The 15,321-nt window shown below is 50.8% G+C and overlaps 1 protein-coding gene across 1 annotated transcript in view; it reads right to left on the reverse strand.

Annotated features, from left to right (window-relative positions):
* The window catches only part of LOC128277823 (RNA-binding protein Musashi homolog Rbp6), a 456,559-nt gene that overhangs the window by 318,657 nt on the left and 122,581 nt on the right, over positions 1-15,321 (reverse strand). Inside the window, exon 2 of the mRNA XM_053016353.1 lies at positions 1,963-2,044. Within this exon, the coding sequence (XP_052872313.1) occupies positions 1,963-1,997 (35 nt within the window). The 5' untranslated portion in view covers positions 1,998-2,044. The remainder of the gene's footprint in view (positions 1-1,962; positions 2,045-15,321) is intronic.

Genomic DNA, 15,321 nt, shown 5'->3' on the forward strand with positions numbered 1-15,321 from the left:
TCGGGCTGGCCTCTTGGCTAGCCCAACTTCCGGTGGTTCCGGTGGGGCAGGGCAGAACAGAAGAAGCGACTGGCGACCACTTACTGCCGGTTAAGTAGGAAATTGAACGGCATCGGGTCGTCTGGAGAGATTTTCCTTCGGGTTTTCTTTTTTCTATGCACTGCACCATGAAGCAACGGGGAAAAATCAAACGCAACGCTCCTTGCACCCTTGCGCTGATAAGAGCGATGTCCTTCCGCGAGCCAGTTGGAAAATTAAGAGTGATAAATTTGAAACTTCTCCACTCTGGAGAGTGAGAGTTTTGCCTGTGGAAAATGGACGGCAAGCTGCACCTTGCTCCATTTCTTGGAGCACAGCGCAGCAATCTATCGAAAAATGCAGCTCATTGAACGCAGCCCGAAGTCGCAGCTCGGTAAACGACAGTGCCTTCTTATCACAAACCTTCACCGTGTGCCGGAGGTCCTTATTTTGCACTTTGGAGACTCGCACGTTGCGCCGCCAAAAAATAGCGCCCAATGTATCATCATTAGCGAAAGATAAACTGTTATGGCTATGGCGCATGTAATTCAATACACGTAAAAGCCGTTCGGTGTGTGTGTTTACCCATTCCGGTCGTTGCCAGAGTCGTGTTGACGGCCATGCAAATCTTATATCGATCAGCGCACCGTGCGTAGCGAGGGATTGTGCGTGTTTATCAAACCGAGGGCCCATAAATCCTTCGCCAGAACGGATCGCGATTTCGGGCCGGAGCATTATCGGCGCACAGCGGAACATAAAACAGCAGCAACATAAGCATTGTAAATTAAAATCTATGATTCGGCGGGTCGTCTTTGGAACCAGTTGCGCCACAAAAAGCCACGATTCGGCAGTCAGCAACGATTTCGTGGCGCCCACGAAAACGACGCTCGGCCGTTCAGGTCGCGCGAAAATATCCCTTTATGTCGCCGGAAATGTTTCCTTCGAGTCGCATAAAGCTCGGGCTCGGGTGCGCCATAAAATACGGCCCAGCCCAGATAGTGGCCGGAAGCGCATCGCATCGCATGGGGCCGTTGCACGGTGAAGTATTCTTTCTCCAACTTCTCGTGGTCCCGTTAACGTGTTTCCGCTTAGGGTTTTTTCTCCTCTCTATCTCGCTTGACCACAAGGACGACGACGACGACGCTGGTGGTTGCAGCCTCGCAGTTTCGGCCACATGCAACATAACTCACGCGCGAGCCAGCCCGCGAGCCAAAATCCCATTAGGCAGGTATCGAGCAGCAGTTAATTACTAGCAGCCGTAGGTTACAGTGGCCACCGATGGCCGAACCGGAACAGGAAGAAAGGTTCCCGGGGGGGAGGGAACAAGATACACTGACGGCCGCCCGGCGAAGAAAGCCGCCCATTTTATGGGCGCCTTTTCCGGCATCCGGCTTCTCCAGGTGGGGTAGCGTGATTAGTTCGGCGGAGAAATTTATGACCCTTCCGGCGAGGGCTGCCGCCGAAGTTCTTTACTTTCCAATTATTTTGCCCCAATTTTTTTTTGACGGCCCGAACCCGTTGCGATCCCCTAAATCCGGCGTCCAGTGCGATCGCCGTTCGGACATACCATGCGGACATCGTACGTTATCCGATTAACGCGGAACTCATTAACGCGAAATTATGCCAATCTGTAAGCGATAGGCTGGCCGACTATCCGATTACCGATCGGGCCCGATGCCTCGCGGGGCCATTAGAAGGTTTGTTTCACAATAAAAAAAAAAATCAAAAAGGATTAATTAAAATGTAGTATCGCCTTTTCAGCATAACCGAACGAACGGTGGGGTCCCCGTTCTCCGTTAAATTTATTCGATAACTCGAAAGCGTGCCAAAACACGTAACAAAATCACAAAGCAAACTAAAAGGGTCGGTAAATTTAAATGAAACACAAAACACAACCGCAAAATTATATGCCTTCATTAAAACGATGGCGCTACGATTACTTACCTCGATCGTCTGGTGGTGGGATCTTTCATGACCATAACTTCTGTGATTTCGCCGAATTTGCTGAAGTAGTCCCTCAAACTTTCTGCAAGTAGACAGCGAGAGAGAGAAAAGAAAAGTGCGCCCGGATCAGTAAACTGCCATCTTGTACGCGGCGCGACCCAAAAACACAACGAAACGGGGCCGACGAATTATTATGCATCTTTCGGCAAGTGGCTTAATGTGGCCGCCCTCCCATAAACATCCGACTCCGACCGCCAGTGTCCACGCCCGGCCACGTCGCTCTGTGTGTGTGTGCGCGCGCGTGAACGGATTGAATTGTTCTCGTTAGCATAAATATCTCCCGATCGTCGTCCTTTTGCTCCGTCGGCCCCCAAATTAGCGTGTAGCCTGTACAGAAGGTACGAGACACCCTACCCGGGTGGAAAAGGACTCCAGTGTCACGGATACACCGCGCGGGGCGCCCCTTCGAAAATAGCCCAATATGTTTCCTTGGGCTGGCCGGGCCGGGCCGTGAAAAGATAAAACTTTTTTAATGGCCTGACATTTATGAATTCTAACACCTCCACTCCGCGCCCAAAATATGCGCCCATAATCCATTTTCTGCACCCCACACCTCGCGCCCCACGTGACACCCGGTAATCTGCCGCCCTCCATGTTCGTTGGGTGGCTCTTAAAATGATTTCTTTCGCCGTTTCGCCGCACGGGCCGCGGACCGCGTGACCAAAAAACGTGACAATGTAAGCCAACGTGTAACACGAACCGGGAACAGGCTCACCGCGGGGTGTGTGTGTGACCCCGTACCGGAAATGGGCAGATCGTGCGAATTTTTCCTAAAGTGGTTCGCCCCGAAAGTTTGGGACGGACCCCGACCGAAAGACTTGGCAGGGTGCGTGGGACACTCGGTAATGTTGTCCTCGCTCACGATTGGCCCTTATTTCATTGCTCGGTCAAGCAAACTTGTGACCCGGGCGGAAGACAGTACTCAACGGCGTAGGGAGAGGCGCCCAGTAAGAGGTATTACCCCGGCGGAAACGGCTCGGCGGCCGTCATTGTGCGGTGCGTGATTCAAATTAGAAATAAATTTACTTAATTCATTTAAACTTTGCCAGATTAATCTTTTCCGAACATTTAACACTTACTTTTACCGGAATTAAATTACCGTCCGTCGGGTAAACGCCACCCAGGGCTTCGGCAACCCGGGCCAGGCCGAAGAAATGCCGAAGAAAGTGCCTGGGCTGGCGAAAGGGCTGCAGCATTCCTACGTACGCTCGGTGCTCGTTTGCAGGCGAAAATGAAATTATTTTCACCCCACTCATGAGCGCCATGGTGTGCGCCTAATATCCATAACCAAGGCGCAACGGTACCGAGTGTGCAACTGCGGGGTGGGGGTGCCTCTCGACGAGGGCAGGACATGATAGGGCCAAGGTATTAATTTGAATATTTTCTCAACTTCAAACGGGCGTACGTACGGGCTGGGGCCAATGCAGTCCGGGGTTAAAACTTTTGCAACACCATCCCCACCATTCGGGCGCCCCCCTTGGGGGAATCTTCTCCGTTCCCCGACACCGGTCGCCCATTAGGGGTGCCGGAGTCGGTGCGGACGGCCAGGCGCGCGTTGGGCTAGGATTTATGAAAATTAGAATACTTTGCGAAAGTGCGTCGGTCGGTTTGGCGAAGAAAGCTGCAACTCCCGGTGAAGGAACCGGCCCGACGACCGCCTAAGTGACCGCAACATTTACGCAGAGCCCGGTGCCTCCGATCTCGGTGCCGACGAAAGCCAGCAAGGAGCGTGGAAGAGACCCGGGACCGGGAGCGTATTTGGAGAGCGACAATTAAAAAGCTTTTGGTCCTGTCCTGCCGCCCTGAAGCTTACATCGAACATGCATCTCTTCCATCGGCCTTCGGTTGTGGGCTTAATCCTGCTCGAACTTGGTAATAGGTTTGTGGGGGCCGCTCCCTCGGGATTTGTGGATTCGCCTGGCTCGTGACACGGAGCATGGAATTAGTTTTGCCCCCACCCCCACCCGGGTTGATGGATGGGTTACATTGGAACATGTTCCGGCCACAACGGTAAACAGTTGCATTGGAACACGCACTTCGATCCGGATGTTTCCGGCGTAACTCGATGAGCAGTTGAAGACAGTTGAATTCCTTTTTTCCTTTTCACAAAAATGTCGAAGAACAACGCCTTGTTGACCGTCAACATACACAGTATAGCTTTTAAATAACGAGATTTTATTTTTAAAAGCAAAAATGCAGTGACATCTATTAGTTGGTGACATAACATATAGTATAGTTTGAGAGGTATGTTCTTCCGTTTTAAAAAATCTTAAAATGATCCTTTAATGGAAAATTCCAGCTTAGTGAATAAGAAACAGTCATATGGTGATGACTACGGAAAGTGCTCAAAAACACAAATTGATTTTTTATTCAAAAACTCTTTAAATTCGATAACTATCACCGTTTCAGTACTTCTAAATAGTATTGGCTGTCGTCCGTCTTACCTTCAGGAACGAATTCTTTGTGGATTAAACGCTCCGACCATAAAAAGTGTTCAACACAGTCACAGAGAAACTATGGCTCTACTCATACAATCATCACCCCGAACTTGTTGTAATAAATTGTAGGTCTCAGCATATGTTTTATCGAGTTTAAAACAAAATTTAATATTGGTTTTTTGTTCCTTTGTTTACTTTTTTACACTAAACCTACTAACATATAAACGAGCATAATTTTTCAATTCCTCATCCGATTGGCATAAAATTGAATGCGTTTGAAAGAAGAAGAACGTATCTTTCAAACTATATTACTTACTAATAGATGAGGCTGCATTTTATATATTTATATACAAAATCTCGTTATTTAAAACAAGTACTGTGACTATCGTAATAGAAACTGCAACCGGGATGGATGGACAAAAAAGCAGGACTCCATACGAGTTCGGCATCGACACTGGCACCGAGTCCTGATTATGAAACCCTCCAAGGACCGGAGGCGTCCAATCAGGGCTGCGTCGATTTAAATGGACACCGGTACAGCCCGGAGCAGCGGCCACATCCGGCGGAGACACCCGGGCACCCGAGAGTGTCTTGGCCAGTAAAATCTTTTAATCTTCCGGCCCGTGATTGGCCTGCTTCATCGGCCCTATTTTCGGGGGTTGGCCAGCCATCGGCATGTAAAGTATTCGGGCCGTCCGTGCGTAACCTGTGGTTTCCCCCCCCCCCCACGTGCCCCCTCTGCTCCTGCGGGTGGGAATTCCTTTCTCACAGTCCTGGGCTAACCTCCCTTAACGGTGCCACTCTCGGCCGGGCCGGGCTGGTTTGGGTAACTTTTCGGTTTTCGGTTCGGTTTTTATCAAATTCTTCCTCCGGTCCGGGCGGTTGGCCGGTTGGGGGACCGGACCGGGGTCCCCCGGTTGGGGAACACTGAAATTGTTTTAAAACCAAAAACTAGGTACTTTCGGCGAGAGTGTGTTTCATTAAAGTTTTCCTATCCCAGGTTAGTATCATGAGCCCCATCACCATCATCATCGGCCATTGGGGGGCCCTCAGATTGGAAGCTGCTGCCGACCACACACACACGCACACACGCGCGCACCCGGGCAGTCCAATTACCGAAGTGTGTGTCCTGGTGTGGGCTGAATCTGGTGAGGTGATGTTAACAGGCGCTACGGCTACGGCTACTTGGCGTGGAAAATGGGGCAAAAAACATTGGCCAAGCGAAACAAAACAACAAACGAACCAAATGAGTCCCGAACACACACACACACACACCGGCCGAACAACAATGGCTCCCATTGTTATGCTGGCCAGCCCACGGTGATAAGGGTTTGCGTCGGCTTGTGCGTACGGCTCCGTGTGTGTGTGCCACAATGGGTTTTGCTTTGCATTAATCCTTTGCATTTTGCCACTTTTATGCTACGGGGGTGTTTTTTTGTATGTTGCGCTTCCAACCGCCCAACCTCATGGCCATAACTGAGGCAATTTTCCCCACACACAGACACACAGACACACGACGGCACAACCGAAACAATGGAACCATTTGCTATTAGTGAAAAGTCTGCCAATATAAATAGTTTTTGGCCGAACGGCGGACGGCAGGATGCAGGACTTGCTCCCTTTAGACTCGGACAAAAGGTAAATTAAATTCACGCCATTACCTTGACAATGCCGCCGTCGGTTTGGGTAAAGTTTTTCATATTAACTGAACGATGCGAACATCGGCAACTCCGATCAGTCATCCACAGAAAAAAGAGCAAGACGCCCAAAGTACTTTGCTCCTAAATGGAGGCTGTTCTTCGGTTTTTTGTGTTGTGTGGCCCCATTCTGGAGGACCCATTTTACTGGCCCGAAGAAGAATGGCCATCGGGTGTATCAAAGCGAGCACAGCCAGGGATGAATATGATGCTTGTCATCAGAGGCAACATGCTGGGCATTCAATTATTTCAGTTCGGAATTGGAATTCGAATTGCGGCAACAATAGACCGGAGAGATCGTCCATTTCCTAATCGATTTAAGCTCACACACACACACCCCCAATCGGATGGTTTGAGTGACGCTGGTGCAGTCCTTGCATGGGCACCCTTGAAACGTACCATGTTCCTCCTCCGTGACCTGGTGGGCGACGGCATGCCCAAAGTGTCGAGGAATTAATGTTTTATAGCTTCCAGGACAAACACACACATACACGCACCCGAAAGTGACGAACGACTCGAACCCGACCAACCTAGTTCCTGCCGTCGTCGACAGGCCGGGCCACCGAGCCGGGCATGTGATTTTAATATCCCGGGAAACTGGATGCTTTGCATCCGTGCCCTTCTGAGGACACGTCCCGGCGCACGAGAGAGAGAGCCTTAAGTGAGTGGTAAACACATTTAAGTGACAGATATGAAATAATATTCTTGAAGAGTAAAGCGCCATAATTGGACATTATGATCTCCAGGACACCAGCAGCAGCACCAGCTTCAGAAGCTCCGGCTCCGGATAAAAGTCGGCCAGAGAGACACCGAGTGGCCCCCCGAAAGAGATCAAGGACTCAGCCGTAACGTAAGGGGACACTTACGACCTCCCCGCACACACACAAACACACGGTTCGAGTGAGAGTGTCCAAGCTCCGGGAGCTCCCCCAGCGAGGTTGAGGATCGAACTGTCTTTCAACGTTTTCGATTGCCTGCACCGTTTCGGAGCTCGCTCCGGACGTCTTGGCCTGGACGTTCGGTTAAGTCCGCCGCTGCCCTGGGTCCGACGCAGCAGCCCTCTTGAAGTCGCAGCCAGACCGGGAGAGGAGGCAGCATATGATGTGCTGCGTGTGGGGAGACCAGGAACCAGTTTGTCTCCCATTGTCTACGGAGATAAATCACTCTGGCTCTTATCGAGATGTAGGCCCACCCCACACTGGCACTCGAGCCACTTGCAACCCCGACCACCCCCGGTTGGGTGGGTTTTCATCATTTTCCTTCGCAGGACACCCCCCCACAGCATGTGCTCGGTGTCGGCCGGGGGCCGGTGAGATTACTTTTGCTGATCCACGTCAGCAGAAGTGCCCATTCGTCTCGTCGCTTTGTAATCGGTTGCGTAGCACTCCTGCGCGCTCCTACGTGTGTGTGTGTGCGTCTCTGGTGACCACTGATGACCACCCGGATGAGCTGGTACTGGGTGGCCGGTGGAGATCTTAAGAAAGCGATATAAGCACTCCCGGACCAAAATCCAGCGCCGGGTGTTTTGTCTGTTTTATTTCATTTTTCGCCCACCGGTCCCGCAGGAAGCGGAAACAGAAGATGAAAGGACGCGGTGGCGGTGGCCAAGCGGCGATCATTTTGTACGAGTTTATTGTTATACGCCCGATGATAAACGTCGTCATCGTCGTGCGGCGAAAGTCGATTGGGAAAAACAACCGAGCCAGGGCTCGGTCCGGCGCGGCGCGGCGCGGCAACGGGAGGCGTTTTCCACTTGCAGCCTGGCTGCCAGCCTTGGTTCTCGGAAGTGGCTGCGGCCGTCGGCCGACCATTAGCCCGGGACGCCGAACCGGCGCGGAATAACATCGCTCCACACGGCCTCCCTTGGAAGTGGTGCCGAGAATTGCGTTAAGGATAATGACGTTTTGTTTGAACTACTCCTCTCCGGTCCCAGGCCTCTTCTTCGTAGGGCCCTCTCCTCGCTGCGTGATTGGTGCTCGGGGACCGCCGCAGAGCGAAGATTCACACGTCCCTGGCCTTGCTTTTTTGTTTTCGCTTTCTTTGCGAAGGAAGCCAATCATTGCACCCAGTCGGGGCGGGGCGTGACATAAAAAGTTGGACCAGATTCCTGGCGCGTTCGTCTGCGTGCTCCAGGCTCCCTCGAGGCCGAGCTCCACCGTTTCGTCAAGTAATTTGTGCGCCGCTTTCTTCAAATCTTCCCACCAGCCATTTAGGGGTGGGTCCTTCGGTGAAAAATCACGTATCAGCATCGAATAGCACCGCCAAACAATATCGATACCGATACAATAGTGGCTCCCAGTGTTGCCAATTTCGGCGACTGCTCGGTCGCAGTTGCCCGATTACCGGTCGCGATTACTTTTATGGCCACCGGCAAGGCCAGGGCACGGTACGCGTTAATGTCTCGCTGCGAGCTACACATGTCTACCTTTCTTCGGACCGAAACCGGACCGGGGGCCAATTGAATCGAATGGGGCGGAATGGCCATCATTCAAATGGTGTGGGCCGAGCCGGGACGCTGCTGAATAGCAATAGCCCCATCACGCACGCAAGATTGGAACTGCTGACTCGGGCAGACTTACTCGGGCCATGCGGTTGTGGGCCGTGGTGGCCCCCCGCCGAGTCCTGAATGCAATCAGCGTTCGAACGACGCAACATAAACCGACTCCTTTAAAGGTTTCTTTCACCCCGACTGACCGAGTGCACTGAAATGCAGAATCGGAGGTAGATGATTGGAGGTTATAATGATCTCTCGGTCCCGGGTCGAGACCGGGCCATGGTCACTCACACAGAGCGGGTCTGCTAATCACCGCCTTTTCGATCAATTGTCAACAGTCGAGCGGCATAATTGACGGTAACATTGGCATGCGGCGCGGAATAACATCGCTCCACACGGCCTCCTTTGGAAGTGGTGCCGAGAATTGCGTTAAGGATAATGACGTTTTGTTTGAACTACTCCTCCGGTCCCAGGCCTCTTCTTCGTAGGGCCCTCTCCGCGCTGGCCCTGCGTGATTGGTGCTCGGGGACCGCCGCAAAGCGAAGATTCACACGTCCCTGGCCTTGCTTTTTTGTTTTCGCTTTCTTTGCGAAGGAAGCCAATCATTGCACCCAGTCGGGGCGGGGCGTGACATAAAAAGTTGGACCAGATTCCTGGCGCGCTCGTCTGCGTGCTCCGGGCTCCCTCGAGGCCGAGCTCCGCCGTTTCGTCAAGTAATTTGTGCGCCGCTTTCTTCAAATCTTCCCACCAGCCGTTTAGGGGTGGGTCCTTCGGTGAAAAATCACGTATCAGCACCGAGTAGCACCGTCAAACAATATCGATACCGATACAATAGTGGCTCCCAGTGTTGCCAATTTCGGCGACTGCTCGGTCGCAGTTGCCCGATTACCGGTCGCGATTACTTTTATGGCCACCGGCAAGGCCAGGGCACGGTACGCGTTAATGTCTCGCTGCGAGCTACACATGTCTACCTTTCTTCGGACCGAAACCGGACCGGGGGCCAATTGAATCGAATGGGGCGGAATGGCCATCATTCAAATGGTGTGGGCCGAGCCGGGACGCTGCTGAATAGCAATAGCCCCATCACGCACGCAAGATTGGAACTGCTGACTCGGGCAGACTTACTCGGGCCATGCGGTTGTGGGCCGTGGTGGCCCCCCGCCGAGTCCTGAATGCAATCAGCGTTCGAACGACGCAACATAAACCGACTCCTTTAAAGGTTTCTTTCACCCCGACTGACCGAGTGCACTGAAATGCAGAATCGGAGGTGGATGATTGGAGGTTATAATGATCTCTCGGTCCCGGGTCGAGACCGGGCCATGGTCACTCACACAGAGCGGGTCTGCTAATCACCGCCTTTTCGATCAATTGTCAACAGTCGAGCGGCATAATTGACGGTAACATTGGCAGAAAAGCCAGCGCCCAATTGGCGTGGACCCATCGGGGAGGCGGCCCCTAATCGGGCTGCAGCCAAACGGGGCCAACCGATGTGAGCCGATTCCGATCGATCAATACCGAGAACCGGCAACCGGGGTCCGTCGTTCGATGCAAGTTTTGCTTTGGCAACCAACATCGAAACGAGCGCCGGATGGTGGCCAACAGTCGACGTCGGGGGGTCGTAACGTTGATCCCCCGGTGGACCCAACGACGACGACGACGACGACTGGGACGATGACGATGGAAAGTGGTTTACGTTGTTCGATAGCATTATACTTATTAATGGAATGCAATTAGTAGCAGGTCGAATTAATATTCTTTTACCGGACGGCTCGCAAGCGCTCCGAAGGGTCCACGTCGTGTCCACCCTTGGTGCCCTTTGGTCCTGTGGTCCTGAAATATACTATAGGACTCCGGGCGGCTCTCGGGCGGCAGAGTTATGACAACGCGGCACCCGGATTGCCTACCGGTCGAGACCGTAATGACCTTCCGCCGCTGACTGAGCCATAATAAATCAGAGTGAGTTACCCGCTCCGGGGAGGGGGCTGTGGGTCCCCAGGATGATCGGGTCATGACCTCTGTGCTCGAAACCGGTTCCAACCGGACGCTAATTAGCCGTCTGCCGTGTGTCGCATTTCCGCGGCCCGCAAACGGGTTCTTCTGCCGTGTGGCGGGGATTTTAAATTTTCAATTAACCACCCAACGCGGCTTCCGGTTTCCGTCCAAAACTCGGTGCCCTCGGGTCGAAGTGTCGATTATCGACGCGCTTAGGAACCCCGGGGCCATCGGTATGCCATGACTTATGCACGTCAACCCGATTCAGCACATTTCATGTGATTAATTAGGATGCGAGAAAATTAATTCCGTGGCCCGGAATTGAAGTCGTGGGACACCGACGACGGAGAGACCGTCCGATGGACGATCGGTCCCTGGGATCGATGACGGGCACTAAGCACACCGAGCGCACGGGACGCGCCTTCCAAAGTGCATTCCATTGGTGGGGCGGCCGCGGCGCAAATGGCCACAAATGAGCTCACAAAGTGACAATTGATGTAGTTGTAGACTTGCTAATACACTTTGGTTTCTCACGGAAACTCCCTTCGGGGAGGGCAATATCCCCATCGGCCGGGGTGGGCCCAGCCGGTCGGTCGGTCGGCATCCCAAGCATCCTACTGGTAGTCCCGGGCCCGGTGTGTGCTTCCGCGTGGTCCATCGGGGGAACCGTGAAGTAGTCAAAGTGTTGCGACGACAATCGACGGACTAATGGGCTGTTAGAGAGCGTCGCCCCGGGACGAGATCCGGCTGCTGCCGCCGCCACCGCCGGGTGCGCCACTTAGCAAATAATGATGAACAGGATGAAGCACGCCCGCACACAAACACACGCATCGGATGACTGGCCGAGGCCAGGCCGGTCCGTTGCATCGCGCCCGGGCCCAGGTCCGGGTTTGCGAGATGCAAATGAGATAAATTGTAAATTGTGCTGAGGTGGACCACATTTAACGGCGGATGTACATATAATAAAACTGTCCTCGCTCGTCCCGCCGGCACGGTTCACAGTTGGCAAAAAACCCGACGCGCCCGATTCGCAGCAGTCCTGGGCCGGACCATGGGCGGCCATCCAGTTCGGCCCAATTTGTCGCCCGCCGGACGATCGTCCGATCTCCGTCAGCCACCGGAACCAAACTGCACAAAGTACAATTAATTACCCCGGCCCTCGGGGGTGACGGGGGGCGCCGGATATGGTCGGGAGACAGAAGATCGGGCATCGTCTGCACTTTTACCCGTTCGCTGCGCTTCGGGCAGGCCACCGATACCGGTGACCGGATGACGGAAAGTTCCCATTCCGGACGATGCCGGACGGGAATGCTTTGCCGGTGCTTCTCGCACAAGCTTGCAAACATGCAATCTCAGATTGTTTCATTCGATTCGACACGACACGGCTCCGGGTGGGCCGAAAGGACTGGTGCCTGCCCGCCCTGCCTTGCTTCGGCGCCCACCCGAAGGCCCGGCGCGGGGTATTAAGAATTTAATATTTGGACGATAATAAATCTTAAGGTGGAACACCCTTTGGCCGGGCCGACCGGCAGGCCTCTGGTTTTGATTTCAAGGACGATTGCAATTAGAAGCAGGTACAAGGGGAAGAATAAGAAGAAGTCGCAGCGCTGCGATGGAGCACCCGGCAGCTTAGATGGATTACGATGGATTACTGCTCGGCTGGCCGGCCTTGTGGTGTTCGTAGTAGTAACTTAAGTTTTCCAAAATCTTCACTTTTGCTCATGCTCACGATGCCTTGCGGGCTCGGTGGGGATCTGCACGGCGGACGGTGCCAGAACTACACAATTGCGCAATTGTTCGTGGCTTGCTGTGGAACGGTTTGTTCCGGAACGGTGAACCTCGCTTACGTTGCCTCAGCTCGTTGCGGTGCGGAGCTCCTGTGGGACAATAACCCTCAGCAAACGCAGCATGATTCGAGCAGATGTGTTGAAACGTCAAAAATAGATGTTGTGGCAGTAGTTTCTTTAACTTGTTGATTATTCAAATTTGACTGTTAACTATATCGATTAAGGTTGAATTCAATTTGGCATTTTATTTGGTTTGACGAAACCAACATTTTGCAAAAAAATGGTCAACGAACATAACAATAATCTAATTTTGATGTCTACAAGGGTTTCTTCATTATTCGTCATTACTCAACTATTCTCGAGAAGGCATCTCTCTTGCTTATGTAGGCCGCGACACAAGTGAGCTGGGTTGCTCTGGGTTGTTTCTCATGTGGCACTAGAGAACGCTTGAAATCTTTGACATTCTCCGCGAGTAAGACTAGCACCGAAATATAGCAGATTGCTTTGGTGACCCAAGTATTGGACTAATCTTAGACGGCTTGAATGTGCAATGACGTCTTCGCTGATTAACTATTAGGCAACGTGGTGGTCACGCTAAACTCTCGGGATCTTGCACTAGAAGACCGTAATTAGGGCTGAATTCGCTGAAGCCTGGATGACAGGTAGCACTGATGCTGTCTTCCTTGTTAAGGACGTGCATGTTTATGTTCTAGCTTGACCACATAGGACCCCATCAAGCATTGTGTTAGCAATAATCGCGCACGAAAGCTGTTCGACTGAATGAAAAAACAAACGCCAGAGCTGACCTCACTCAGCATTCCGGGCTTGAATTAATGGTCTTACTTTGCAGCTAGATCAGCAATCGCTAACAGCTGTCGAAGTTTGCAGTTGCAGTTTGTAGAAGTTTTTGCAGTCGAAGTTGATGGTTGTCCCGGAATGACCCATGGTTTTTTCCCTTAGGATTCTCTATCTCTGTGAAGTCAAAATGGCCATGTTTAAATGTTTTGAACCACTCAGAGCACTGCGGTCTTCCAAGAGCATAATCACCTTAAGCTTCGACAAGCATTTGATGCAATTCTATAGCAGTTTGAGTAGGAAGGTAGCAGAAAACCAATGATGGCCAATGAAACCATTTCATACTTTTCGGGCACATGAGTGGGCATACTCAAACGCACTCAAACGTAAGTTGGCGACTAAAACGTTCGTTTCGTTTTAAGTTGAAAAATTTCTACCAGATGTCAAAACAATATACTGTTACCAAAAAACATAATGAGGAGAACAAATTTTTCGAATCTTTAAACGTAAGTAATGAGGTAGACTTTACTAAAACAAGGGAAGCATCCATATAAACTTTTGGAGATACATTACAAGCGCTAACGGGAGGAATAAACTCGTCAATTTGGATGTAAGCGACGGAAATAATAATGACATACTGTAAGATATGATGCCCAGATATCGTTTTTGATGACCTAGTATCGGAATCTACAAGTTCATTGTCAATGACGCATGATCGAACGATTGAACAAACATCGCCATTCAACGGAAAATCTTTAAAATTAAATTAAACTAAAATTGATCAAAATATTTTAAAGGCAAACAATTGGTGTAAACGATTTGGCGTACAATTGTCACTCGGACGTGAGCGGCCAATTATGTATTAGGTCTAGGTGTTAATTCGTGCGGTTTTTATTCAATATTTATAACCTAATTACAACAACATAACGTATAACTAACTTATTGAAAGTATTGCCCGTCGTTAGCGACGACTTTCTCCCATCTTTCGGGTAATTCCTCGATTCCGTGTCGATAGAAATTCTTATCCTTATCAGCGATCCAGTCAGAGACCCATTTTTCTATACTTTCATAAGAGAGAACCGCTGTGCTGCCAAATCGTTACTCATGTAACGGAACAAATACTAGTCCGAAAGAGCAACATCTGGTGAATACGCGGGGGGGTTAATAGTTCCCATCCGACATTTTCGAGATAGGTTTTGACCGGTTTTGCGATGTGGGATCGAGTTTTGCCTTTTGAAAAATCAGCTTATCATGTCTTTTATCCCATTTCCGTCGTTTTATGGCCAAAGCTTTACTTCAAATGCATTAATTGTGGTTTATGGGATTGTCCTTCAACAATTTAATAAGGTTTTAAAAGCTCAAAGTATACCACACCTTTCATATCCCACCATATGCACAGCATAACCTTTGCGCAAGGAATATTTTGCTTTAGTTGCGGTGGCCCTGGTTCACCAAGCTGTATGCAGGGTTTTTTGCGTTTAGGATTCTTGTAATAACTCCCCTTTTCATAACCAGTGACGATTCGGTACAAGAACCCCTTTTGCTGCCGTGCAAGCAGTAATGAAAAAGTACTCCCCGCAAAACTACTCTACAAGGAACAAAACTTGACATGTTCAAATGCTTATAAAAGGTGTTGTTTGCACTTTAGCAAAAAAACATATACTGCGTTAGATGCGTAATGACAGTAGCTGTCAAACACATATTTCATTTCAAAAATATTCGTTATACTTAGTGAGCAGTGCCATGTATTGTAAAACCGCACGAATTAACACCTAGACCTAATATAACATAATTTTCTTGTTTGAATTGGAAATAAATTTAAAATCCTGCGTCACGAACCGAACGAAACTTCTCCTCGAAATCTTTGCTTTCGCAAATAGTTCCTAAACTAACTCGAAGATGAAATGGCACAGATCGAAGCACGGTCTTATGAAACTAAGGAGCCACCAGTCAGCCAGCGACTGTAGGCAACGATAAAAGCAGCTCTCCGGCGTCCGCTATTTGAACTGCTGCTCACTTATGTCTCATAATTGTTCGATTGCAGCGGGCCCTCCCCAAAACAGGCGGCCCCGAGAAACCCACTTCCCGCCGGTGCC

This window comes from Anopheles cruzii, chromosome 2, assembly GCF_943734635.1.
Source record: "Anopheles cruzii chromosome 2, idAnoCruzAS_RS32_06, whole genome shotgun sequence".
NCBI classification, from domain to species: Eukaryota; Metazoa; Arthropoda; class Insecta; order Diptera; family Culicidae; genus Anopheles; species Anopheles cruzii.